Raw genomic sequence first — 26,407 nt, forward strand, 5'->3', positions numbered from 1 at the left:
TCCTCCTGGTCCCTGCCACACTCTGGCCCAACACCCAGGCAGTAGATGGGTCTGAGCCCGGGCCAGGGTATCCGAGACCTGACTGAGCAAGTTTGGTGGCCCCAAGGCCTCCCCCCCACCCCGAGCCCGAGGCCTCCCTCACGGTGCAGCAAGGCACCCCAGGCCCCGGCCATCCCGGTACAGTCCTGTGCCCGCCCCCCGTGGGGCGGGGAGACCTGCAGCAGGGAGCCGCCCCGCTTCATGCGTCCAGGGCGCTCTCGGCTTCCTGGGTCCCACCGCGGGACGTGTGGCCCAAACCCCTGGTCTTTCCAGGAGCCGAGCTGCTCAGTCACCTGCTGGGAGGCAGCGGGGCCCAGGCCAGCGGCTGCCCCTGTCCCTGCTGAGCCAGTGATGGGGACAGCAGGATGGCAGCTGAGCCCTGCCCGGCCACGAGCTAAGCACCCACCCCGCTGCCTCGACCTCCCTCAGCCCCTCTGCCCCCGGCCCCGCCTTCCCCTCTGCCGCCCCCATCCCACTCCCAGTGGGAGCCGGGCCCCAGGACGGTCTCAGGAGAGCACAGGCAGCTGTGCGAGGGGCTCAGCACCCCAGGCCCAGGTTTGCATCCGAGGGAGCCCGAGGCACAGTGGGAAAGCCCACGAGGTTCTCGAACCTCTGAGCCTGGGCTGCTCCACCCGCCCCCCCCCCCCCCAGGGCTCGAGGAAAGCCCTGCCTGGATTGACCGGCTCTAGAGGAAGTCTGGGGAGGTGTCTGGTGTCCCGCTGCCCTGGGGCAAAGCAGGGGCGCGAGGGTCCCTCGGGGGCAGGCTTTGCTGGGACCGACCCCCACCCAGGGCCCCGGCTCAGGGCAAGACAGTGCTCGGATTAGCTACAGCGGGTGGAGCCTGGGCCTCCTAGGTGAGCAGGGAAGGGGACCCCCCCGCACCCCTCCCCGGGTCGGGGACCAGGCCCAGCGCGCCAGCCTCTCAGCACAGTCCACACACCGGCTGGGCCGTCCTGCCTATGGGGCTCAGCCCCTTACCCCACCCGCAAATATGCCCAAACCAAGAGGTCCGGCCCCGATCATAGGAAGGAGCCCCCCAGGGCTTCTCGGCCTCCCCTGTGCACACGGCCTGACCCCGCCAGCTCAGCCTGGGCACCCGGTGGCCCCCGCCCTCCCGCCCAGGCCAGAGAGCCGCTCCCTGCAGCCCAGGCCCAGACGGCCTCACAGAGGCAAGGACACTGCTCCCTAGCGTCTGGAACAGAATTTCCTCCTTCAAATCTGTGAAATTTGAGGGTGTTCGTGTAGGACAGTGAATTGTCCCAAAGTGAGCGCTAGCTACAGGGCCTCGCGCTCACCAGACATGCGCCAGCCCGCGAGTCAGCTCCCCGGAGGCACAGGCTCCTCAGCGCTGCCAGCCTGGGCCCAGGCTCAGGGCCCCCTGCGGGCGGAGGCCACCCCGGACGTGGCCCCAGGCCTGGCAGCTTCGGGGCGCGTGGGCCACTCCCCAGGCTCCTGTCCTAACTCAGGCCGTGGGGACACGGGAAGGGAGAACAGCCAGGCCGCTCCCCAGGCTGCAAACACGTGGACCCTGGGTGCACAAGCCCGCGCAGAGGAGCCGTCCAGAGAGGCCGCCGGGACCCACGTGGAGCCCCCCCCGCCGCAGACACACATGCGGACGAGGGTGCCCAGGGCCGGGGACCCACAGACAAGGGCACGTCAGAGGCCGCTGTGCACACGCACACACAGGGCCTCCTCCTGGAGCATCCCCCCGCCCTGCGGATGACTGCAGGCGCCCCTGCCCGGCCCCCACGAGCTCCCGTCACCGCTGGGACCCGCCTCCCTGCTTCGTGGTGTTGGGGGTGCTGCTGCCGCCAGGCTGGACGCCTCACCAGCTCAGGCTGAGGACGCAGCCCGCAGGCCCTAAAGCCCCCCGGGGCCCCGAGGAGGGCCCGTCAGTGCACCTGCCGCCTCCTCCACCCCTGCCGCAGGCCACCCCGGCCTCCTTCCCACGCCCACCTGGGCCACCAACTTCCAGCCATGTGTCATCATTTCATCGGGCAGGTGAGTGCGGAGGCAGCAGGGAGCCCTGCAGGTGTGCGCTGCGGAGGGGAGGGCTCCGGCTTCAGCACCCCCAGATCTGACGGGAGCAGGTGAGCCCGGGAGGGTGTTTGCAAAGACACAGCTTTGATCGCACGTGCACTATGCATGGGCGGGGGTGGGGGTGGGGACAGGGGAGCGGGGACAGAGAGCCCGGGTGTCCTCAACCCTGGCAAATGGCCACGGCCTCTGCCAGAGAACTCGAGGTGCCGCTGCTCGAACATCCCGACTCTTGTCGCTTTTCAGGATCCAGCCCGAGTGGACCTGCTCCGGAGGCTGTGGGCCCTGCGACGGCACCTCAGAGCCGAGGCTCTGGGCCAGGCACCGTGGACGGTGACCATCCCGGTGGGGCTGTCCTGGCCACGGGCCTGCACCGCTGGTCATCAGCATCTCCTGCGTCATCACCAGCCTCAGCCATGCCAGCTCCTGTCTCAGCCCCTCCTCTGCGCCTTCCTGGACGAGAGCTTCCGAAACAGCCTCCGGAGCACGTTCCGGTGCTCAGGGGCCTGGGTGGCCTTCCCTCCGGAGCCCCAGTGTGTCCGTTAGGACAAGAGCTGTCGCTCTGGAGGAACATCCCTTGCTCACATCCCGTCATTATGTTCTCCACACGGGAGAGAAAGGGCCAGGGAGCTTGGCCACTAAACCTGCAGAGATGACCACGAGCCTGTCCCTTCCCAGGCCTCAGCCCCTGGGTGAGGAGCTGCAGGGATGCGGGTCCCGGCACCACCACCCCCGCCCTTCAGACCCAGGCTGAAGTTCTTGGCACAACAGACATCCCGACTCACGACCTCCCTGGATGTCCCTCGGCCATCCTCCCTGCCAACCGTAGTCCAGAGGGAGAGAAACCTAAACCGGGACCTCGTCCTGGGGCCCCCACTGCATTCCCGCCGGGACCCTGGGCTGGATCCCCCCAAGACACGAGGAGCAGGTGATGGAAATATGAACACCTGGGGCCGGAGAGCCAAGTGTCCCCGCAAAAGCCACAGACTCAGTCCTCAAGCACGGCCACAGAATGCGCTCCTGTCACTTGGAACCCGGATGGGGTTTCACCAGGAGGCGGCCGTGTGCCCTGTGTCACAGCTGGTGGCCCCCCATACCCTGCTGGAGGACCCAGGGCCTTCCTGCCAGGACCTCTGGATGCCCACAGTCTGCGGGGGCATCTGGGCCCCTTCCTCCCTGGGGTGTGGCCTGGAGCCTAGATTCATCCAGCAGGGCTGAACCTCCGGGGCCAGGGTGGGGATGCTCAGGTGCTGGCTGCGGGTGGGTAGGGGGACAGGTCCCTGAAGACTGCCCTGGGGCCCCGGCTGGCTCCCCACCCTTGGCACGAGGCTCCCAGCTGCTCTAGCGGTACCATCCTGGGAGCCACCTGGACCCCCAATGCCCTCCTTGCTCACGGTGGCCCAGACTGGCTTTTGTCCTCGTGGTGCAGAGCTCTGACCGGTGTGTCCACCCGGCACCACCATTCACCACCATGAGGTCACCCCAGGGTGCGTGACGGCCCCTTCCACACGCTCACCCCAGTCACACGGGCCCCTGGCGCCAAGACCCACGTCACCTCCCCTCTTCCCTCTTAGCCTGAAACAGGGCGAAGGCCACCCCTGCGCTGTCCTCTTCCCTGACAGCGCTGCGATCTATTGCTGCTCACCACATTTCCCCAAAATCCAACAGCTTAAAACAGCATTTATTATTTCATAGCTCCCGCGGGTCAAGAATTTGGGAGCAGTTTTGGAGGGTTCTGGCTCGGGGACTCCCCTGAGGCTACAGTCGGGCCCCCGGCTGGGGCTCCGGGGCCCTGAGGGCCGGTCCGGCTGCAGGTGCTGCTTCCAAGGAGGCCCTCCCGTGGTCCTCGCCGCGTGGACTCTCCCCAGGGCTGCTTGGGTGACCTCACCGCGGGGCGGCTGGTCCTGCAGGGCGAGCGGGTGGGAGGGAGAGGCAAGAGGAGGCCTCGACACCATTAAGACCATCTTGGAAGGCCTTTGCCACATTCTGGTCATTAGAAGCAGGTCACCAGGCCGCCCGCACTCAGGGGCTGTGGACATTTTTTCAAACCACCATTAACACCCGCATCTCCCCCCGGAAGATTCTGGGCCCTGTGTCCCCGCTGCCACGCCGTCATCCCTCAGCCAGCGGGGCCCTAATTACTGCCTCAGCTCTGGCGCGGCAGCTTCTTGAGGCGCTGAGGCTCTCGACACCATCCTCACCATCCGCACGGAGGTGCCAGCAGGTGTGAGGTGCAAATGAGCAAGCAACAGGGCAGGAGCTGCTTTCCTGAGAGGTGGGAACAGGAGGGGAGGGAGGAGCGCTAGGATAAGAGACCCTCTGGCCTTTGATCCTGACCCCGTTTGCCCCCTGGCCACTGGGGACTCCACAGCGAGGACCAAGGCGGGTCAGGATCAGCCAAGCTGGGCACAGCCCCCCCAAGCCCACCTGGGTCGGGAGCGAGGGACCCCGTGCAAGGGTGAGACCCCGGGAGGGGAGCCTCAGGCCGGCCATCCCCCGCAAGACAGTGCCCACCCGGGCTGCTGGGCCCCACACCTGCCAGCAGCCACCACACCCTCACAGGCTGGTGGTCTCTGCTCCCTCCACCGTGACTTCTGAGACGGGGTGGCAGTCCCCAGCCTCAGGACTCCTCCACCCACGGAGAGCCCGGCCCTCCCCTGGGGTCCGCCGCCCCCACCCTCCACAGTCACAGCACCCCTGGGCAGCAAAGTCCCAAGCGGCGGGAGCGCCCTCAGCTGCCTTGGCCTTGTGACTGGCCGTGGACCCCACCCAGGGCCCTGTCTTCCTGCACAACCTCGCAAGCACAGGTGAGGAAGCCAAGGCTGGGAGAGGTCGGGAGGCTTGACCAACCCCAGGGGAGCAGGGAGTGGGGGCGGGGGGGGGCAAGGGGGCAAGGCTGAGGCGGGAGGTGTAAGGGTGGCGGAGGGGGTCAGGGTGGGGTGGCGGAGGGGGTCGGGGTGGGGTGGCGGTGGGGGTTGGGATGGGGTGGGTGGTGGGAGTCAGGGTGCAGGTGGGGGTGGGGGTGCGGGGGGGTGAGGATCAAGGTGCAGGTGGGGATGAGTGGTGGGAGTTGGTGGGGTGGGGGTGGGGGTCGGGGTGCGGGTGGGGGTGGGCATCCAGGACGGGGTCAGGCCTGGATGCACAGCCTCTGCCGCATGATGGTTGGCGCCCGGGCCCCCTGCTTGGGCAGCCGCCGCCACCGGAGCCCCACCATGCCCTAGCGGTCTTCACGTACCTGCTGCTGTCGGCCCATCACCCCCCAATTTTCCCTGGGTGCTAAATGTGTGGGTTTTCTTTTTTTTTTTTTTTTTTAATGTATTTTTATTATTGATAGTGTAGAAAGGTTTCTTTTATTTTTTTTTTAATTTTTTTTTTTTTATTTATTTATGATAGTCATACAGAGAGAGAGAGAGGCAGAGACACAGGCAGAGGGAGAAGCAGGCTCCATACACCGGGAGCCTGACGTGGGATTCGATCCCAGGTCTCCAGGATCGCGCCCTGGGCCAAAGGCAGGCGCCAAACCGCTGCGCCACCCAGGGATCCCGTGTGGGTTTTCTTTTTAAGATTTATTTATTTATTCATGAAAGACACAGGCTGAGAGATGCAGAGACACAGGCAGAGGGAGAAGCAGGCTCCTCACAGGGAGCCCGACTCGGGACTCGATCCTGGATCCCGGGGTCATGATCTGAGCCGAAGGCAGGTGCCCAAGCGCTGAGCCCCCAGGCGTCCCTACATGTGTGTTTTAACGGCAAAGGGACCATCACTGAAATCCGGCCCATCTGCCAGTGCGGGAGCACCTCAACCCAGCGCCCTCGCTGACCCTCCAGCGTCCGGCCTCCTGAGAGGTCATGTGCAAGGGTTTATTAGGGGACCCTGAAGGCAAGGTCAGGGTTGGTGACATGCAGGGGAAATCACACTCATCGCATGCATAAATACATGAAGATACAGGTTACTCCAGCACAAAGCACAGGTCTTTGGGCCTCGCCATGGAAGGCCCGCGCCGTGGCAGCTGCGCCTCTGAGCCTCCCCAGGATCCACCCCCAGAGCCAGGGCTCCCTGGAGCTGGGAAACCGGCCCAAAGTCAGCATTTCCTGTTGTTTGCAGGTGCCCGAGGTCACCTGGCTGAGGCCTGCAGCCCGGCTCACGGGCGGGGGCAGGACAGTCTTTTCAGTGTTGCGAGTGTTTCGATAGTTTATCTGCAGGAAGAGTGTTCGCAGAGTCACCAAAGTGCAGCTTCTAGAGCGGGGAGGGTCCTCGTCCCCCTCGGGGCTCCCACACTTGGCTCAGGGAGGCCCTGCCGAGCCCCACCCTAACCCCAGCTCCCGAGGCGGGCCCCTTCAAGCCAAGTCCTGGCAGCAGGAAGCTCGGGCCTCCCCGCAGACCCCGGCGGCCGCCGGTAAATGAAGCAGGGGTCGTTCGCTGGAGAGGCGGAGCAGAGCCCATCCCAAGTGCCACTCCTCTTCCAAGGCCACCGGGATCCAGACAGGGCACAGGGGCCTGCCAGCTGCATAGCTGCTGCCCCCTGACTTCCATGAACCCCCGGACAGAGCAGGGCAGGGCGCCCTGCCGCCCCGCACTGAGCAGCCAGGCCGGGACACACGGAACAGCAGCGTGGCCCGAGGGGGTCCTAAGCCGCCGCTGCACACCCGGACAGCCACACCTGTTCTGATAGTTCTTTGTGCTTCTGGAGCGGAAAGCCCCACGGAGGAACCTCTCAGAAGCGAGAGCGGGAACGAGGAGTGACAGCGGTGGAGGCCCAGGCAGGCCCGGCTCTGCAGCGTCAAGCCCGGCTGCCCGCAGATGCCTGCCAGCGATCTCGACAGCTCCAAGCTCGTCCCGCTGCCCCGAGGGGGGCCGTCCGGCTCCATGCAGCCAGCACACAGCAAAGGGCACAGGCCTGGCACGCTGCAGCTACACCCCCAGGTGTGGGACACCAAGAGCACGCAGGGTACAGGAGGGGAGAGGCCAGAAGCATCCATGGGGTGGAAGGTGTTGGCCTGGGCTGCGGCCAGCCGTGCAGGCTCGTGGGTCCTGTGTCCCCTCTCTGCTCCGTACCAGGAGGGCAGCTTTAGTCCGACCTGTCCCATGATGTCACCAGGCCCCCTGGGGCCACAGTGAAGTCCACGAGCCTGCAATGCTCAGGACTCAGGTTGGGCGTCAGCCTAGAGAGCGGTGACCTGGGTGAGCTCCGTGTTGGGCGTTGACGGGCTCTGTGGGCTGACGGGCACCATGGGCAGGTCCACGCCTAGTCATGCGGGCCGCGGCACCGTCTCAGAGGTCTTGCAGGCGAGGGCCACATCCTTGGCAATGCTGCGCACGCGGTCAGACACCTGCATCTCCCGGCGCAGGGCAGGGGCGCAGCAGAACTTCCGGAAGCAGGCCTTGAAATTCTCGTCCAGGAAGGCGTAGAGGATGGGGTTGAGGCAGCTGTTGACGTAGCCGAGGGCGGTGCAGAAGCGCAGGACGGCCACTGCAGTCTCGCTGCCCGGCTGCACGCCCAGCCCCTGGACCAGCACGAAGACCTGGACGGGCGTCCAGCAGCCCACGAACACGGCCACCACCACCAGCACCAGCCGCGTGATGCGCCGCAGATTCCGGTCCTTCTCCCGGGAGCCCGACAGCAGGCGGACGCCGCGCAGCCGCCGGATCATGAGGCTGTAGCAGACGGAGATGATGAGCACGGGAATGATGAAGGAGAAGAGGAAGATGCAGATGGCGAACACGGGGCCCCAGTAGTCCTGGGGCGTGGGGATCTCCACCAGACACTCGATCTCTGCAGGGAGACAAGCAGGGCCGGGCGGGTGAACCGGGAGGGACCGTCTGGGGTCCAGGGGACAGCAGCACTGGGGAAGGGGGCCCCCCACTGACCTTCGTCCTCGACCTGTGCTGAGCCCATGATGGCCACCGGAACGCCGACGACAGACGCCAGGGCCCAGATGGCCACGTTGACAGCCTGGGCCTTGCTGGACGTCCGGACATCGAGAGCGCGGATGGGGTGGCAGATGGCTACGTAGCGGTCCACGCTCATGGCGGTCAGTGTGAAGGTGCTGGTGAACATGTTGTAGTAGTCGATGGCAATGACCGTCTTGCACAGGGCGTTCCCAAATGGCCAGAAGCCCAAGAGGACGTCTGTGCCCTGGAAGGGCAATGTCAGGAGCACCAAAGTGTCCGCCAGGGCCAGGTTAAAGATGTAGATGTTGGTAGCTGTCTTCATCTTGGTGTGTCTGCAGAGAGCACGGGGAGAGGGAAGGCTTCACCCGGTCCCCTGGCTGGACCGGGCCACCAGGGCCCTTCTTACTGCCACCATGAGGGGCACCCACTCTGAGACCCTGGCGAGATGGCGGGTCCCTGGGCCCAGCCCAAGGGCATGGAGCTGGGCGCAGCGGTACTTCCGGCACACACAAGGGTTCCAAACCCAAAGACCGGTCCACTCTGGAAAAGCTGGGTGTGAAGGGTAGTGGAGCATGCATCGGACTCCACACGGGAGCAAAGGGCCCGGAATCACAAGAAAAAGAACCTGCCCTCCTCCCTCCCTTTCAAGTCTTCCTGAAGACCCCTCACGGATTACAACGTTGGCCCTACAGACACCAGAGGCTTCTAAGGGCTCCGAAGTCTGTAAGAGCACATCCACGGCCCTCCCAGGCCATGTTGTGGTCTAGGGATAGACAGGAAGTGGCGACGGGGCTGGGAGGGGAGCTAATGAGGTCTGGCTGTATCCGAGGAACAGCTCTGGGCACGGGATGGCTGCTTAGTAAATATCTGTCGAATGAACTAAGAGTTGTGAGAGTGGTGATGGTGGCAGGGCAGGTGGTAATTATGGTGGCGGTGGCTGTGCTGATGGTGGTAACAATCAGGTGGCAGTGAAGGCGGTGGAGGTGGCGGTGGAGACAGCAGCAATGGTCGTGGTGATGACAGAGGCTGTCGGGGCGGGAGTGATAATGGAGGCGGTGGTGGTGTGGGCAGCGGCAACACCGGAGATGACAATGCTCCATGTCAGCTAAGCTGCCACAAAGGAATCTGGGGTCAGTTCTGCATCTTTGGAATATGCACAAACGGGCCTGAATTATGACCAAATAACAGCAAGGGTCCCCACAATGGCAGACACCTATGCCGAGCTCTTCGCACGGACTTTATCTCGTTTAAGATTTCAAAAATGAAAAAAAAAAAAAGATTTCAAAAATGCGGGGATCCCTGGGTGGCTCAGTGGTTTAGCGCCTGCATTCGGCCCAGGGCACAATCCTGGAGCCCCGGGATCGAGTCCCACGTCGGGCTCCCGGCATGGAGCCTGCTTCTCCCTCTGCCTGTGTCTCTGCCTCTCTCTCTTTCTCTCTCTCTCTCTCTCTCTCTCTCTATGTCTACCATAAATAAATAAATAAATCTTAAAAAAAAAAAGATTTCAAAAATGCTGCTTGGATTCCCTGCTCTGAGCAGGAGGACACAGGCTCAGGTGACCTCAGTGGTCTTGAAGAGAGCAGGTAAAAAGGCAGAGGATCAAGCCAACTAGAAGACCAGCCACAGACGGGAGGAAGGATTTGCCAGAGACGCATCTGCTGCAGGACTGTGCCCAGATATACAAGGAACTCCTAAAAGTCGCAGTGAGAAAACGGGGGCGCCGGGTGGCTCAGTGGGTTGAGAGTCTGACCCTTGGTTTCAGCTCAGATCCCGACCTCAGGGTCCTGGGGTGGAGCCTTACTCTGGGCTCTGCGCTCAGCAGGGAGTCTGCTTGGGATTCTCTCTGGGGGGGGAACGGGGGAGGGGCGGGGGGCAAGGACGTTAACAGACACGTCACCAGCTAAAGCAGTGAGATACTAGTACACACTCAGAGTGAGCAGAACCCGGAGCGCGGACACCAGAGCCTGGGGAGGCGGGAAGCCGCGGGACCCCTCACTGTCGCCGGTGGGGCAGCAAAATGCGGCAGCCGCTTCCGGAGACGGTTTGGTGGCTTCGCACGGAGCTACACATAATCTTGCCATAAGATCCGGCAATAACCCAAAGGAGGTGGAAACTTGTATCTGCATAAAAACCTACACATGGATTTTTTAAGATTTTTTTTTATTTATTCATTTGAGAGAGAGAGCGCGAGCGTAGGAGCAGCGGGCATGGGCAGATACGGGGGAAGCCTGGCAACGCAGGGCCCATAGGCTCCCAGGCCCCGGGAGCAGGACCTGGGCCGCGGGCAGATGCGTCACTGACGGAGCCCCCCAGGCGCCCCCACACCGATGTTTCTAGCAGCTGTAGTCATTACTGCCAGACCCTGGAAGCAACCGCGATGTGCTTCAGTAGCTGACGGATTAGCAAACTGGTAGATCCAGGAAATCGAACACTATTTAGTGATAAAAAGAAATGAGCTGGCGGGGGGCAGGGGGCGGGGGGGGGCTGCTTCTCCCTCTGCCCCTCCACCCTCCTCTCCTGTGTGCTCTCTTGCTCTCTCTCTGAAATGAATGAATTTTTTAAAATCTTAAAAAAGAAAGAAAGAAAGGAGCCATGAAAAGCCACGGAGAAGTCCTGAGCACATATCACTAAGGGGAAGGAGCCAATCTGAGAAAGCTGCACACTTGTGATGCCGGGTGCACGACATTCTGGAGACAGGAGACGGGTCGGGGGTGCCGGAGGCTTGGGGCTCAGGAGGGATGAGCCCGCAGGGCACAGGGAGTCTGCGCAACCTCCGTCCTTTCCTCTCAGCTTTGCTTTGAACCTAAAACCCCTCTTTAAAAAATAAAATCTCAAAAAATAATAATAATAATAAATTCTAAAAATTTTTTAAAAATAAAATCTCTTAGAAAGAGCAGGGCGGGGGGCCTGGGGTCTCTGCCTCCTGAGGAGCCCACCCAGTGCGGGCCCAGCATGCGCGGCGCTGCCCCTCGTGCCCGTGGCCGCTCGGCCGTGCGTGTAAGGACCGCCGTAGGCGACACAAGCGCCCCTGTCTGCTCTGATCAGGACGTGGCTCCGGGTGCTGACGCCCAGTGCAGAGGACAGAGGCGGAGAGGCAGCGTCAAGGAGAAGTGAACAGGGCCACCCAGGTGGAGGCGCGTCTCACACACGGCAGGCCTGTGCACCTCCAGACGCAAAGGGGCGTGCAAGCCCCGGCCCCTGGAGCTCAGCACTGGGCCCAGAGCAGCTCTCCCCCACCCCTTGTGCAAGCATGTGCACCGGACACACCAACACACACCTTGCGCACGTCCACGTCCACACGCTCACGGTGTGCACACTCGCGTGTACGTGCTCATGTGTGCATGTCCAGCCTGGGGTGCACCTGCATGCATGTATGTGTGTGCACATGCGTGTACACCATGTGCCACACTAGCTCCTGTGTGCACACACTCTCGTACATCCGTGTGTGGGCACCAACAGTTCTGTGCCCACCTACGCATGTGCATTCATACGTGTGTGTGCATGCTGTACGTACGTGTACACACGAACACACACACACATGCACGTCCTCATACTGTCCCCCTGTGGTGTCCCCCTACCTGCAGCCGGGCCACCGCTTCTGATCCCACGGGCTTCCCCACTCTGAGCACCAGCAGATGCTGAGTCAGCCCCGACTCCAGCCAGGACGGAGCCCTGGGGCCCCAGGGAAGGGGCTTTGGGCACCTGGCCACGCGGGCCCTGCAACAGGCCGCCAGAGCCGCCTTCCGGGTCGCTGTGCCAGCCGTGAGCCCCTCCCAGGGTGGCCCGCAGCTCAGATCAGGGAGTCAGGGTGACCTTCCATCTGGGACACGGCTGCACCCCACTCCCGGCCGGACTGGGGTGGGCAGAGCTGATCCCCTCCCCCACCCTCCCCCAGTCAGGTGCCCCAGCCGTGAAGACTCGAGCATGCAGGGCCTCCGTGTGGACCCGGACCCTGCCCCTGCCCCTGCCATTGCCTGACAGGATGACCAAAAATTGAATGGGAATCGTGCAAAATCTCTAGCTGCCAAGCCCACCTAAGACAGCCCCAGCCTGTGTCCCCTTTGCAGCAGGTGGCACTCACCAGGAGGGGACCTCGGCGGGTCCCCAGCCTACCTGAGGATGACATACATGACGAGGCAGTTCCCCAGCAGTCCCCCGATGCAGACGGCCAGGTAGAGCCCCACAATGGTGACCTTGAGCCCAAGGGGCAGAAAGGCGCCGTGGCTGGCGTTGAGCAGCAGGGTGGGAGGCAGCAGGCTGTGGTTGGGGCTCAGGAGGGACAGGTTGCCCTGCAGGTGGCTGCCGTAGAGGACCTCCCAGAACGGGGCAGGGAAGAGGGACTCCATGCCACCTCCCTGTGTGCAAGGCCACTAGGTACCTGGGAGAGAATAGGACACATGACCGCAGCACCCGGCCCTCACCCAGCCCGGAGGCAGCCCCGCAGGCACGCGGCGCCCCCAGACAGCCCCAGACACATGCACATGTACACACCGTGGGGACAGCAGACACGCACAGATTGGGGACAGAGAGAGGCAGGCGTGTGGACAAGGGCACGGTCTGGTCTGGCCTGCAGACTCCCACGTGGGATGTGCGGATGTAGTTACACGCGAAGACACGCGCCCACCCACGGGGACCGTGGACACACCGCCATCCCTGTGCACACGCCGCACACACAGGCGCAGACCTGCCCTCACGCACACAGGGGCACAGAAGGGACGGAGACGCCGAGAAACACCTGGGACGCAGGGTGCAGGCGAGCCGCCCCCTTCCTCTTCCTCCACCCCCCACCCCGCCGGTCCACACCCGCGCCACAGCCCAGGCCTTACCTGCAACGGGTGGGAGCCGAGCAGCCTCAGCACTGGCAGCGCCGCAGGGATCCCGGCCGGCGATTTGGGGCCGGAGGGGCTGCTGGGGAGCCCGGAGCCAAGCCGGAGGGGGAGCCGGGGGAGCCGGGGGAGCGCGGGGGGAGCGCAGGGGGAGCGCAGCCCGGGGAGCAGCTGCTCCTTCTGGAGCCGCCAAGCAGACGCTGCAGCCCCGTGGCCGGTGGGGGGCGGGGGCGGAGACTGCGCCGGAGCAGGAGGGGCCACGGCCGAGGGGGGTGTCGCCGCCAGGCCACAGCACCCGGCGCACACGGAGCTGAAGGACAGGGACAGGCTCGGGCCCACGGACATAGGACACAGACGCACGCGGGACTGGGTCAGGGGACAGACACCCAAGGACACCGCCGAGACCCGGGCCAGAGACGCCACACACGCGGGCGGAGACTCGGGAGATGCACACAAGATGCAGAGACCGGGACCTCGGGTGGACACAGACCCGCCTGGCTTGGCACTCCACTCCCCGGGGAGCCCGTGGGCGGGGGACACAGGGACAGCCAGCCCCAGGGCTCAGAGCCTGAGCTGAGCAGGTGCCTACACCGTGCTGTGCTCCTGGGCGCCTCTGTGTGCTCCACCTGCCCACCGTGAGCGTGAGAGTGAGCCTGAGTGCTCCCTCCCCACCACCCTGTCACCTTCTGGGACAGGAGCACCCAGCCTCAGCACTGTGTGGCCACCCGTCAAAGGGGCAGAGACAGGGCTGGAACCCAGATCTGTGCACCCCTTTGAGACACACGGAGGGCGTCCCTGCCACACCTGGGCCCCAGAGCAACGTCTGAGCATCATTCCCTCACAGCCTGGGCCACCCTCCCTGGCACCCAAGCAGCCCAACAGCTCCCATGGAGCTGCCTCCTTCCCAGCACTGGGAGGGTGCTTCCCAGGCCATGAGGGTGACCCCTGAGCCGAGTCACCAGCCTCGAAGCCTTGGGGTCATTCTTCCTGCACAGGCTCTACCCCTATAGCCCAGACCCTGCTGGGAGCATCCATCTCCAAGGATGGGGACCTGGTTGCTAGGCGACGAGCAGCAGCGTTGCTAGGATACCTGGCAAATCAGGAGAGGACGGAGCAAGCAGGCGCCCTAGGACTCAGCATCCCAGGCCGTCCCCCAGGACTTACCTCTGCATCTTCACCGCAGCCGACTCAGGGACACGTGTGCAGACACGGGGCACGTCCAGAGAAACACTCACGCGGACACACAGGCTCACATGCCTGCAAACACACACGAAGATGCCCCCCAGACACACAAATTAACACACAAGCACAGGCTCGTGCTCAGACACGCACAGACGCACACAGGTGAGCTCACACCACGTGCATTCAAGTCCTGCGCGCGGTGGGAGAGAACAAGGCCTGAAGACACCCAGGAGGCACACATGTGCACCGCACTCTCCAGGTGACGCTGGAAGCGTGACCCCACTGACCTCAGGAGCCCAGGGGAGGCTCGGCCTCCTGTAGCCTCCCTCCCCCTGCCACGCCCCCGGGGTCTGAGCAGCCCACCCCAGGCCCTGCCTCCCCCCAGGCGCCCACGCCCTCCTCCCTGCAATCTAGCCTCAGGCACAGACGAGGGAAAGGGGAGCTGTGAGGCTGGTCCGGAAAGACGTCCGCGGAGTGCACCCAGGGGACCTGGCACGCAGGACAGCCAGAGGCAGATATCTGGCCATTCGTAGGAACAGTCTTAGCCAAGGACAGACTTGGTCACCCAACTAGTGGGTGGCCAGGCTGGGATGCTGACTGCCCACCCTGGGGGACAGTGGCCCAGCCCTGGACCCTACGGGGCTCCCACGAGGGAGCCAGTGGCACAGAGAAAATGGCCCGGGGCCTCTGGTCCCCCCAGCAGCCAGGGTAAGACCCAGGGCTCATGTGTCACTCGTAGGACAGCAGGGGACACGTCCTGCCAGGGGCCCGAGGCCAAAGCAGGACACCCTCAAACACACATCACATGCAGGCAGCACAGAACACAGGTGACGTGGGACCGTGGGGCCAGGTGCACACAGGTGGTTCTATGAAAGCTCGAGGCCAGCCCGTGGGCAGCCGCAGAGCCTGAGGGTCCCCGTCCAAGCTGGGAGCGGGTGGGGACAGCGCCGGCCACCCAGGCACCTTGGAAACAAGGAGGGGTCCCGCTACTGTTGGGAACAGATCATGTGTTGCTGTCCAGCGGGCCCTCAGCCTGAGACCCCTCGGCGGCACGCCCCTCGGGGCCGATCGCCAGCCAAGGCGGAGGTAAAGGACGTCCCCAAAGGAATCGCGGCAGGCCAGCAGCCTCGGGGCCCGGGGGGCTCGGTCCGGTACGCCACCCGTGGATTTCAGCGCAGGTCACGATCTCGGGGTGGTGAGGTCGAGCCCCACGTCAAGCTGCGAGTGTGGAGCCTGCTGGCGCCTCCTCTCTCCTTCTGCCCCCCCCACCCATGGGCACACGCTCTCTCGTCGCCCCCCCGCCTCTCCCTCTAAAAAGAAGCAGACGCACAGGACCTGGGCGGCGGCTGATGGCCCGTGTGCCCTCGGCAAAGCGTCCACAGCAAGGCAGCCGAGCCCGCGGACGGAGGGCACCCTGCTGCCCCCAGGACTCGCCCGTGGGCTGTGAGGGGAAGGAAGTTTCCCACATCACGGAGCACCCAGGACAGCCCGAGCTCGCAGCTCACGGGAACGACGGCACAGAACGTGTGTCCACAAACTGTGCTTACCGCTGCCCGGCTGCTCCTGGGAGTCACGGGCGCTCGCGGCAGGCCGTGGGGCCCTGAGGCTCACACCACAAAGTGGGTCGGATGCACCTCACCCTTGCCCTTGAGTCGGAGCCCAGACACCTCAGGCAGGCACCCTGGCCACTCCCCTGCATCTGCACCTGTCTCACCCCCTGCCCGGCGGGCACGGCCCAGAGGACAGCCGCTCCGGCAGGTGAGTTCCCAGCCGTGCGTGCTGTTAACAAGGGGCAGGGGATCCCTGGGTGGCGCAGCGGTTTGGTGCCTGCCTTTGGCCCAGGGCGCGATCCTGGAGACCCGGGATCGAATCCCACGTCGGGCTCCCGGTGCATGGAGCCTGCTTCTCCCTCTGCCTGTGTCTCTGCCTCTCTCTCTCTCTCTGTGTGACTATCATAAATAAAGAAAAATTAAAAAAATATATATATATATATAAAAAATAAGGGGCAGGATGTCAACAATTCGGAGTTTCAGCCCAATAATACTTGGTGTGATTTTGACTTTATCATCGTTATATACGGTGACCGGAGAATTGAGTCACATGGGGATTTTCAATATTACGTTAAATTTCGTAGTCATTTAATACAGCTTTCGATTCTATTTCGGGGTTTTATTTTCAGGCTTTGGCGCCAATCAACATTCTTTTAGAACTCAGCATTTCCATGAGCCCTCGAGAACCCCATGCATCCTGGACACAGAAGCAGATGGAAGACACCTGCCGCGTGGTACCCCCCAGGGGCTGGGCCCAGACGCACGGGGATGACAATGACGTCCCCCCTGCCCCCCAGGAACTGCCTGGTGTGGGGAGAAGCTAGAAGAAGGTACTTCTAGGAACATGAACTGTATGAGCAGCAATCCGAGGATCGGGGAGGAGGAGAATCCTACAAAAACAGAGGGAAAGTTACAAGCCTGTTCTCACATGAGAGCATGCCCCCACTCCCCCCATAAAACCCACTCCACTGCAGGGGCCAGCAGGAAATTTCCCTTCCCTGCTGTCCCAGACCTAGGAAGCTGAGAGGAGAGCCCAGATACCTGTCTCCCAGAACCCACCAGGGTGGGAGCACAGAGTTGAGCCAGAAGCAGCCCCTGCCTGGGCCGTACCTATCCAGGAGGCCTACCTGGAGAAGGTGGCCTGCTAGGTCAGCCTCCCTAAGCCCTCACTGCTTCTGGATCCCAGAGATCTTTGTCCTCAACAAGCCCCAAGTTTGGCGCTGAATCCCAAGGCCCAGGCCACACCCCAAAGGCCCATGCTGGGCAGGAAGGGGCAAAGGCTGGGGGCTGGAAGGATGGACAGTCGTTCTATGGAGCTTGGGGCTGGTGAGGCCCTGGGATACAGGGATATGACGTCATAGTTGACCTTTTCACCAGGAAACCAGAGCAAACTTCCGAAAACAACGTGAGCAATCAACAACCTCCTGCACAAATCCCAGAACTTCAGCTGATGCCCACCCCAAAGCCGGGACAGTTGCCCCCTCAGGGGCACAGGCCCCAAACTCCCAAGAAGGCCCCACTGCCCTCGGCACACATCCATGAGTGAAGGCGACAGTTGCCTCGGCACCGTGGGGGTCACCGCATGTTGGCAAATTATGGACTCAACGCACTAATGTAAACGAGAGCAAGCATGTGAATTCATGGATTCTAGAACAAACTGACCAGTGCATGACTGAGTTACAGAATAAACTGAGAAGTAGATTGGTTATAAAGTATCATGAAATGAACAAATACACAAACAGATCACAGAAATCGAGGTGCCAGGACTCAGGAACCCAGAAATATGGGGTTTGGCAAAACCTGGCTCGGGGACCTTGTGGGACCCAGACTTGCACTGGAAGAGCTGAGGGGTCCTGAGCGCTGCCCCAGTTTCCATTTCCTCGGAACAACACCTGCTGGGGGAGCACTTTTGGGTCACGTAATGGGGGGGGCCCTCTGCCCCAAAAACCAGCCCCGAAGACCTCTCCAGCCCGGAAGCTGGGCCCACAGACCCCAGAAGAGCATGTTTGGGGCTCCCCAGGAAGGAAAGAAAGGGCCCCGGGCTGCGAGAGCCGGCGGTCACCTCCTCCAGCCTGGAAGGGGCGGGGACAGCTCGGGCATTTCGCCCCCCGCCGCGGGCGCGCTCCGAGCTCCTGGGCGCTGGCCCCGCCCCCCGGGCGCTGGCCCCGCCCTCCCGGACAATGACCCGCCCCTCTCGGACACTGGCTCCGCCCAACCCGGACGCTGACCCCGCCCTCCAGGACGATGGCCCCGCCCACCCAGGCACTGGCCCCGCCCTCCTGGCCGCTGGCTCCGCCCACGCCGCGCCCCCAGGGACGGCCCCGCCCCGCCGGGAGGGAGGGGCAGGACTCCTGGTTGCCAGGCAACCGCGTCAACAAGCCCCAGCGAGTCGGGGCTGCGTGCGGGGCTGGGACCCTAGAAAAGGGAGCGCACGGGGTACGCGGAAGGGGCAGGGGCCTGGCTGAGCTGGGCCGGGGCGGGGGGGATGGCGCCTCGGGGCGGCTCTGGGCCCGAGGCGCTGTGGGCTGAGCCAGGACCCGCGGGCATCTCCCCCGCCGCTGCGGGCCCGGCGGGGCTCTGCGCTCCGCTCCTCGGCGGAGGCCAGCAGGGGCCAGGCCGGGAGGTCCCGCCGGCCGCCCCCTCTGCTGCAGCGTCCCCGCACACACCGGGCCCGCCCCGCCCACGGCCCAGCCGCGGTCTCCAGCCCCGAACCCTGAGGCAGGCGGGCCTAGGCCAGGGCTGCGCAGAAGCACAGGAGAGGAGAGGAGGGCAGCCCTGACGTTGCGGGGGGTCAGCGAGGGGCGACCGCAGACACGGGGCTGGGCCCACGCAGGGTCCCGGGACAGTGGGGAGGGAGTCCCAAGCCACACCCGGGTCAGTGTAACACGGTCCCCACCCTGGGTAGGGCCAGAGGTCAGCTCCCGGCTCTCGGCGTCGTCGGCCCGTGGGCAGAAAAGGAATTCCCTGAAACCACTGGATCAGAGGCTCCTGGCGACCGCAGGTAACTAGGACACGCGCCAGGGCCCGGGGTGCGGGGTGCGGAGGTCGCGGTCTCCGCGGTGAGGCCGACGGGCCCCGCCAGCCCGGGTTTGCTGAAGACTCAGCCTGCGCCCCCCGCCCCCGCCCCCAAGCCCGTGCCTCGCTCCTCCAGTAAATAAATAAATCTGGGAGAAGAGGAAAGGAAAGGCGCGGAGGCTGCGGGCCCGGGCGGGGGGGCCGCGGGTGCCCAGGGGGACCCATCTTCCCGGCAGGGCCCGGATGCCGGCGCCAGCGGCCAAGGGGGCGGGACGCGGGGGCCCGCGGGGGCCCAGAGAAGGGACGTCCTCGGAGGAGCGCGCCAGGCGGGCGCCCGCGGCGAAGCCCCCCGGGCCGGGCGCGGCCCCATCGCCGGAGGGGCGGGCGGCCATGCCCCACCCGCGCGCCTGGGGGCGGCCCCTCGAGGGGCCCGCGGTGCGCCAGGACCTGCTGCTCGGCGTCCTCAAGGCGGCCGAGGCGCGAGGCCGGATCCGCGCCCTGCGGCTGCGCTACATCCGCCTGCGGGTGAGGCCGGCGGCGGGAGGGGTGGGGGGGCGGCAGGGGGGCGGCGGGAGGGTTAGGAGGTGGGGGGGCGGGGAGGGCGGCAGGGGGGCGGCGGGAGGGTCAGAGAGGGCAGGGGCGGCGGGGACCGGGCCGGGCCGGAGGAAAGGACAGGACGGGGAGGGTGGGGGCGGCGGGCCGGGCTGCAGGGGGGGGGCGGGCGCAGAGACAGCCGGCCCCCACCCTGCACCTGCAGGCCGAGGCCATCTCGCTCCTCATCCAGCAGCAGGAGTCCGCGCGCGCCGCCATCCGGCTGGAGCTGCTCCTGCCGCCGCAGCTGAAGCCCACGCGGATCCCCGACCCCCTGGACCGCCAGGAGGTGCGCGCAGGCCCGGGCGGGGCGGAGAGGGGGGTCCCCGCCTCCGCCCGTCATCCGGCCCCGCCCTTCCCACCCGCAGAGGAGGCGCGTGGAGACCATCCTGGAGGAGAAAGCCGAGGGCAGCATCTTCCCACGCTGACCGCGCCCCCACGGGGCCGGCGCCCCCACGCTCCCGCATAAAGAGCTCCTTGTCCAAGCCCCCTCGGCGTTGTGCTGTTGTGCTGCCTCGCTCCAGGTTCCCAGGAGGGAAGGGGAGAGGATGGATCTGCTGCCTCCCCACATCCACATCCCATGTCAGAGTGGGGGACGATGGACAAGGTGTCAGACTCAGGGAGGACGCCCCCACCTGCTGCCCTGGGGCCTATGAGAGCCCCCAGGAGGGAGAGTCTCGCTGAGCAACCGTCACAACCCCAGCAGTTAGGGCGACCTCAGGGTGAGAGTGGGGCCCAAGTGGGACCCCAGATTGTCGGTCATTTCATCAGGGGTCCCAGAGAAGGGTGACAGACTGGGCAGGACAAGTGACCGCACAGCCTCTGTGGACAGCTGTGCCCGCGAGGCCCTCCAAGGACAGCAACTGGGGCAGAAAGGGAGACCCCGTCAGGAAGGCGCCAACGTCTCCAGACAGAAAAGCACCTTTTCATCCCGAGTGACCCCGTCAGCTCTGCTCGATCCCCCCACACACGTGCACACACATGAGGGAAGCAGCCTGGTCCCACTCTGACCAGTCCATGTCCTGCAGACCCTCTGAACCCAAGGCTCTCCCAACCTTCTGGACAGATCTTCCCGTGGGTACTTACTCTTCCCTCTGACACGAGCGCTTTGCAGAGCCTAGAACCGACCACGTCTCCCTTCTCTTCCCTCCTAGTCCCTAGGCAGCAGCAGATGTGGGGGCTGCAGAGGTGGGGGCGGCAGGGGCGCTATAGGGATGCAGACAAGCCCCCACCCCTGCCGGGGAGGCCTGTGAGTGCCCCTCCGTCAGCCCTTCTCCCTGTGTACCCCGCATCCTCCTGTGCCATCACTGTCCTTGGCCTGGATGCAAGCCCAGAACCGTGTGTGGAGCTGGTGTCCGTGGCAGCTCTGGGAGGGGGGGGGGAGTGGGGGGGGGACGCAGAGCTGGGGAAGGAGGAACAGAGGGAGAACAGGTGGCCTGGGCTGAGGACAGGCAGGCGGGGAAGGAGACGCTTCCTGCCGTCCAGGAGTGGAGGCCAGGACGACAGGCAGCCCTGGCCCCCCGGGACGCAGCACTGTGTCCTGGGGACGTGCTGACCACCTCGTTCATCTGTTTGGTAAACGCACAGCTTGTTTCATCACTTCTCTGAGTCTCCATTTCTCTCTCTTTAAAATAGAGACCTCAGGGTCTCACCTGGGCTGTGAGCGAGCGGAGAGGGCCCCATACGGGTGTGGTCACTCCGCATCAGGCAAGAACACAAAGCCCCGCGGAGGAGCCCAGCAAGAGCGTGGCCTCACGGGCAGCTGAGCAGGGGGCACTGAGCTGGCACGAGGGAAGGCGCCCAGCTCTGCAAAGAAGGCCAGGGAAGGTGGCTGAGGACATTTCTGCGGGGCCCAGGGGAGGCCTCTGCTCCGGGAGACGGAGGGAGCAAGTAGATTCCCGGGGCTGGACTCACGCTCACGTCCCGGACAGAGGGTCCTGGGTTCAAGTCCCGGACCATCACCTGCTGCATGGTTTGACCAAGATTCTGCCCAGCCCGTCTGGATTCCTCCTGTGGACCGGGGGTACGCTCTGTGCAGGGACAGACTCCCCAGAGAAGCTGCAGGAGATCCAGAAGGGCTGGGGCGAGGGGAGCGGAGTGCAGGGGAGTGGCCGGTGACTGTACAGTGTCGGGAGGGCGGAGGGAGTGCACAATGAACGGCACGAGGGGGAGAGGTGTGCTGACCTCCCCCCACCGTCCGCTGCCCCCACGTTTCTCAGGAGGTGGGTGGAGACACCACGCCAGTCACTGTGGGATCAGACTGGCTGTGTGACAGATGCTGGCCTGTCTCTGAGGACCTGCCTCCCCCGACGGTGACCGAGGCTAAGTGAGAAGCAGCCACCTCCGGCTGGACAGGCTTCCAGCCTCTGCCCGGGCCGGGCCAGCCTGTCCACTCGGCTGCCAGATAGCTCTGCGGGCATGCCGGCCAGGGTCCCTGGGCACACACATGAGGGGGCTCCCCGGCCCCCAGAGGCCTGTCACCTCCGTGACGGCATCCAACGCTCCCTTCGGGCTTGGCCTACAATCTCCCGGTGCCCCTGCCCCACAGCGCCGCCAGCACCATCCTCCCGCTCTGATCATGCATCCCAGCACCCCGGCACCCCACACCCCAGCATCCCGGCACCCTGGCATCCCAGCACCCCGGCATCATAGCACCCCGGCATCCCAGCAACCCAGCATCTCAGCATCCCAGAATCCCGGCATCTGGCATCCCAGCACCCCAGCATCCCAGAAACCTGGCATCTGGCATCCCGGCACCCCAGCATCCCAGCACCCCAGCACCATGACACCCCAGCATCCCAGCACCCCACACCCCAGCATCCTAACACCTGGGCATCCCAGCACCCCAGCATCCCAGCACCCCAGCACCCGGCATACTGGAATTCTGGCATCCGGCATCCCAGCATCCCAGCACCCCAGCATCCCGGCATCCCACCACCCTGGCACCCCAGCATCCCAGCACCCCAGCACCCGGGCATCCCAGCACCCCGGCATCCTAGCACCCCGGCATCCCGGCACCCCAGCATCCCAGCATCCCGGAATCCCGGCATTCGGCATCCCAGCACCCCAGCACCCCAGCATCCCACCACCCTGGCACCCCAGCATCCCAGAATCCCAGCACCCCGGCACCCCAGCACCCCGGCATCTCAGCAGTCCAGCATCTCAGCACCCCAGCATCCCGGCATGCCAGCATCCCAGCATCCCGGCACCCCGGCATCCCAGCACCCCAGCATCCCAGCACCCCAGCATCCCAGCATCCTGAAATCCCGGCACCCCAGCACCCCAGCATCCCAGAATCCCAGCACCCCGGCACCCCAGCACCCCGGCATCTCAGCAGTCCAGCATCTCAGCACCCCAGCATCCCGGCACGCCAGCATCCCAGCATCCCACCACCCTGTAACCCCAGCATACCAGCACCCCAGCATCCCAGCACCCCAGCATCCTGGCACCCTGGCATCCCGGCACCCCGGCATCCGGTGCCCCAGGATCCCACCACCCTAGCACTCCAGCTCCCCGGCATCCCAGCACCCCAGAATCCCAGCATCGTGGCACCCCAGCATCCCGGCATCCGGGCACCCTGGCACCCCAGCACCCCGACATCCCAGCATCCTGGCACACCAGCACCCCGACATCCCAGCACACCAGCACCGCAGCATCCCAGCACCCTAGCACCCTGACATCCCAGCATCCCGGCACACCAGCACCCCGACATCCCAGCACCCTAGCACCACATCATCCCAGCATCCCAGCACCCCGGCATTCCAGCACCCCGGCACCCCAGCACCCCGGCATCTCAGCAGTCCAGCATCTCAGCACCCCGGCACCCTGGCATCCCAGCACCCCAGTATCCCACCACCCCAGCATCCCAGCATCCTGAAATCCCGGCACCACAGCACCCCAGCATCCCACCACTCTGTAACCCCAGCATACCAGCACCCCGGCATCCCAGCACCCCAGCATCCCGGCATCCTGGCACCCTGGCATCCTGGCACACCAGCACCCCAGCACCCCAGCATCCCACCACCCTGGCACCACAGCATCCCAGAAACCTGGCATCCGGCATCCTGGCACCCCAGCATCCTAGCATCCGGGCACCCCAGCATCCCAGCAAACCAGCACCCGGAGACCCCAGCACCCCTGCATCCCGGCACCCCAGCATCCCAGCATCCCGGAATCCCAGCACCCCTGCATCCCGGCACCCCAGCACCCTAGCATCCCACCACCCTGGCACCCCAGCATCCCAGCATCCCAGCACCCCAGCACCCCAGCATCCCGGCATCATAGCACCCCGGCATCCCGGCATCCTGGCAACCCAGCATCTCAGCATCCCAGAATCCCGGCATCTGGCATCCCAGCACCCCAGCATCCCACCACCCTGGCACCCCAGCATCCCAGAAACCTGGCATCTGGCATCACAGCACCCCAGCACCCCAGCATCCCACCACCCTGGCACCCCAGCATACCAGAATCCCAGCACCCCGGCATCTCAGCAGTCCAGCATCCCAGCATCCAGGAATCCCGGCATCCGGCATCCCAGCACCCCAGCACCCCAGCATCCCACCACCCTGGCACCCTGGCACCCCAGCATCCCAACATCCCGGCACCCCGGCATCCCAGCACCCCAGCATCCTACCACCCTGGGACCCCAGCATCCCAACATCCCGGCACCCCGGCATCCCAGCACCCCAACATCCCAGAATCCCAGCACCCTGGCACCCCTGCACCTTGGCATCTCAGCAGTCCAGCATCCGAGCATCCCAGCATCCCGGAATCCCGGCATCCGGCATCCCAGCACCCCAGCACCCCGGCATCTCAGCAGTCCAGCATCCCAGCACCCCAGCATCCCAGCATCCCGGAATCCCGGCATCTGGCATCCCAGCACCCCAGCACCCCAGCACCCCAGCATCCTACCACCCTGGCACCCCAGCATCCCAACATCCCGGCACCCCAGCATCCCAGCACCCCAGCATCCCACAACCCCAGCATCCCAGCATCCTGAAATCCCGGCACCCCAGCACCCCAGCATCCCACCACCCTGTAACCCCAGCATACCAGCACCCCGGCATCCGGCGCCCCAGGATCCCACCACCCTAGCACTCCAGCACCCCGGCATCCCAGCACCCCAGAATCCCAGCATCCTGGCACCCCAGCATCCTGGCATCCGGGCACCCTGGCACCCCAGCATTCCGGCATCCCAGTGCCCTGGCACACCAGCACCCCGACATCCCAGCATCCTGGCACACCAGCACCGCAGCATCCCAGCACCCTAGCACCCTGACATCCCAGCACCCCATCACCCTAGCATCCTGGCACCCCAGCATCCCAGCACCCCGGCACCCCAGCATCCCAGCACCCTGGCATCCCAGCACCCCAGCACTCCAGCATCCCAGCATCCTGAAATCCCGGCACCCCAGCACCCCAGCATCCCACCACCCTGTAACCCCAGCATACCAGCACCCTGGCATCCCAGCACCCCGGCACCCCAGCATCCTGGCATCCTGGCACCCTGGCATCCTGGCACCCCGGCATCCGGCGCCCCAGGATCCCACCACCCTAGCACTCCAGCACCCCGGCATCCCAGCACCCCAGAATCCCAGCATCCTGGCACCCCAGCATCCTGGCATCCGGGCACCCTGGCACCCCAGCATTCCGGCATCCCAGTGCCCTGGCACACCAGCACCCCGACATCCCAGCATCCTGGCACACCAGCACCGCAACATCCCAGCACCCTAGCACCCTGACATCCCAGCATCCCGGCACGCCAGCACCCTGACATCCCAGCACCCCATCACCCTAGCATCCTGGCACCCCAGCATCCCAGCACCCCGGCATCCCAGCATCCAGGCACCCCAGCATCCCAGCACCCTGGCATCCCAGCACCCCAGCATCCTGAAATCCCGGCACCCCAGCACCCCAGCATCCCACCACCCTGTAACCCCAGCATACCAGCACCCTGGCATCCCAGCACCCCGGCACCCCAGCATCCTGGCATCCTGGCACCCTGGCATCCTGGCACCCCGGCATCCGGCGCCCCAGGATCCCACCACCCTAGCACTCCAGCACCCCGGCATCCCAGCACCCCAGAATCCCAGCATCCTGGCACCCCAGCATCCTGGCATCCGGGCACCCTGGCACCCCAGCATTCCGGCATCCCAGTGCCCTGGCACACCAGCACCCCGACATCCCAGCATCCTGGCACACCAGCACCGCAACATCCCAGCACCCTAGCACCCTGACATCCCAGCATCCCGGCACGCCAGCACCCTGACATCCCAGCACCCCATCACCCTAGCATCCTGGCACCCCAGCATCCCAGCACCGCGGCACCCCTGCACCCTGGCAGCTCAGCACTCCAGCATCCCAGCACCCCGGCATCCCAGCATCCAGGCACCCCAGCATCCCAGCACCCTGGCATCCCAGCACCCCAGCATCCTGAAATCCCGGCACCCCAGCACCCCAGCATCCCACCACCCTGTAACCCCAGCATACCAGCACCCCGGCATCCCAGCATCCCAGCACCCCAGCATCCCGGCATCCTGGCACCCTGGCATCCCGGCACCCCGGCATCCGGCGCCCCAGGATCCCACCACCCTAGCACTCCAGCACCCCGGCATCCCAGCACCCCAGAATCCCAGCATCCTGGCACCCCAGCATCCTGGCATCTGGGCACCCTGGCACACCAGCACCCCAACATCCCAGCATCCTGGCACACCAGCACCGCAGCATCCCAGCACCCCAGCATCCCAGCACCGCATCACCCTGGCATCCAGGCACCCCAGCATCCCAGCACCCTGGCATCCCGGGACCCCAGCATCCCGGCACCCCTGCATCCCAGCACCCCGGCACCCCAGCACCCCGGCACCCCAGCACCCCAGCACCCCCCCAGCGCACCTCCAGCCCAGGCTCCCGCGGTCCGTGCGCGCAGCCGGGCCCACCTCTGGGGCACCCATCACCGCCGAGCGAGGCGCGTGGGAGGTCGGCCCTCCGCGTGGGGGTCCCGGAGCGCTGTGCTTAGTGACTGGGTCCGCGGCGGGGCCTGGGCGCGGGGGCGGGGGCGGGGGCGGGGGCGGCCGGGCCCCTCGACACGGGCCGGGGCGCGCCGACCACCGGGGCCGGGGGAGGGCCGAGGGCCCCTGGGGCGCGGGGCGGCGGGAGGGCGGGCGCGGGCCCCCGCGGGAGCGCCCGGGGCTGCAGGTGCGGGGACCCGCCTCCTCGGGAGGCCGCGGCGCCCCGGGCGGGGGCGGGGCGGGGGTGCGGGGCGGGGCGGGCCGGACG

The 26,407-nt window shown here is 65.4% G+C and overlaps 2 protein-coding genes across 10 annotated transcripts; one reads left to right on the forward strand and one right to left on the reverse strand.

Annotated features, from left to right (window-relative positions):
- Positions 1 to 5,627: 5,627 nt before the first annotated feature.
- OPRL1 (opioid related nociceptin receptor 1) lies at positions 5,628 to 26,275 on the reverse strand. Of its 4 annotated transcripts, none has more exons than XM_072735265.1 (6): positions 26,068 to 26,176; positions 13,959 to 14,051; positions 12,795 to 13,104; positions 12,082 to 12,346; positions 7,945 to 8,300; positions 5,628 to 7,849 (listed from the first exon to the last, which is right to left on the reverse strand). In XM_072735265.1, the coding sequence occupies exons 4-6, from the start codon at positions 12,312 to 12,314 to the stop codon at positions 7,326 to 7,328; spliced, it is 1,113 nt and encodes a 370-aa protein (XP_072591366.1). In that variant the 5' UTR covers positions 12,315 to 12,346; positions 12,795 to 13,104; positions 13,959 to 14,051; positions 26,068 to 26,176; the 3' UTR covers positions 5,628 to 7,325. The 4 variants fall into 4 exon arrangements, with proteins under 4 accessions (XP_072591366.1, XP_072591365.1, XP_072591368.1 ...); XM_072735264.1 differs by having other exon boundaries at positions 26,024 to 26,161; XM_072735267.1 differs by lacking the exon at positions 12,795 to 13,104 and having other exon boundaries at positions 26,024 to 26,275.
- LKAAEAR1 (LKAAEAR motif containing 1) lies at positions 17,201 to 20,731 on the forward strand. 6 transcript variants are annotated; one of them, XM_072735271.1, is made up of 5 exons: positions 17,869 to 17,962; positions 18,432 to 18,527; positions 18,778 to 19,066; positions 19,299 to 19,421; positions 19,501 to 19,619. In XM_072735271.1, exons 3-5 carry the CDS (start codon positions 18,785 to 18,787, stop codon positions 19,558 to 19,560), a joined length of 465 nt encoding a protein of 154 aa, XP_072591372.1. In that variant the 5' UTR covers positions 17,869 to 17,962; positions 18,432 to 18,527; positions 18,778 to 18,784; the 3' UTR covers positions 19,561 to 19,619. The 6 variants fall into 6 exon arrangements, with proteins under 6 accessions (XP_072591371.1, XP_072591372.1, XP_072591373.1 ...); XM_072735272.1 differs by having other exon boundaries at positions 19,326 to 19,421; XM_072735270.1 differs by lacking the exon at positions 18,778 to 19,066 and having other exon boundaries at positions 17,201 to 17,962; positions 19,326 to 19,421; positions 19,501 to 20,731.
- Positions 26,276 to 26,407: the final 132 nt, after the last annotated feature.

Source organism: Vulpes vulpes, chromosome 14, assembly GCF_048418805.1.
Source record: "Vulpes vulpes isolate BD-2025 chromosome 14, VulVul3, whole genome shotgun sequence".
Lineage (NCBI taxonomy): Eukaryota > Metazoa > Chordata > Mammalia > Carnivora > Canidae > Vulpes > Vulpes vulpes.